The sequence below is a fragment of the Terrapene carolina genome, unplaced genomic scaffold, assembly GCF_002925995.2.
Source record: "Terrapene carolina triunguis isolate 2854851 unplaced genomic scaffold, T_m_triunguis-2.0 Scaffold95, whole genome shotgun sequence".
Taxonomy (NCBI): Eukaryota; Metazoa; Chordata; order Testudines; family Emydidae; genus Terrapene; species Terrapene triunguis.
Window position 1 is genome coordinate 23551424 of NW_020664446.1, and position 864 is coordinate 23552287.

The 864-nt window shown below is 42.2% G+C and overlaps 1 protein-coding gene across 1 annotated transcript in view; it reads left to right on the top strand.

Moving 5' to 3' along the window:
- MKI67 (marker of proliferation Ki-67) overlaps positions 1-864 on the top strand; it is a 39506-nt gene that overhangs the window by 29151 nt on the left and 9491 nt on the right. Inside the window, exon 15 of the mRNA XM_029911374.1 lies at positions 1-561. This exon is cut by the window's left edge and continues 401 nt beyond it. Coding sequence (XP_029767234.1) covers positions 1-561 — 561 coding nt within the window. The remainder of the gene's footprint in view (positions 562-864) is intronic.

Consider the following 864-nt stretch of genomic DNA (forward strand, 5'->3'; position numbering starts at 1 on the left):
TTGAGGACTCCAAAGCAAAAGACCGAACCCGTCGAGGCTCTCTCGGGCGTCAAAAGGCTCTTGAGGACTCCAAAACAAAAGACTGAACCCATCGAGGCTCTCTCGGGCATCAAAAGGCTCTTGAGGACTCCGGAGCAGAAGACGGAACCGCTTACAGATGAAATTGCCTTAAAAAGATTACTAAAGACTCCAGCACAAAAAAAGCAAGTAGTAAATGATCTGGTGGGAGTGTCTTTTATGAAGACAACACGAAAGCAGAAATGTCAGTCAGTAGAAGACATGATAGGGATCAGCCATATGAAAACGTCTAAGCAGAGAATCCAATCAGAAGATACGGTAGGAATTAAAAGGCTACGGAAGACATCACATGAAAGAGTTGAACCAGTAGAAGACATGTTTGGTATCAGCAGACTACTGAGGACACCAAGGGAAAAATATCTACCAGTTGATGACTTCTTGGGATTGCAAAAACTTATGGCTGAGCCTAAACAAAAATATTCAAATTCTGAACTGGATTATGCTGGTGTTAAAGAAATTTTTGATACACCAAAGGAAATTAAGGTAAAAGATCTTGTTACGTTATTTTGGTAATTTTAATTTTAGTCAAATTCATAAATGTTAAGACTAGAGGATACCATAAGATGATCTATACCAGTGCTTCTCAAGCTATCTGATGTGCGGGGCCGGCAATTTTTTTTTTCCAATGTGCCAGGGACTGGTGCCATATTATTATCCTACTTGATGCTCTTATGAGGAAACTCGTTGCGGACCGGCAGCCGATGGCTCGCGGACCGGCACCGGTCCGTGGACCACCACTTTGAGAAGCACTGATCTATACTGCCTTCCTGGCTATAAAATTTCATC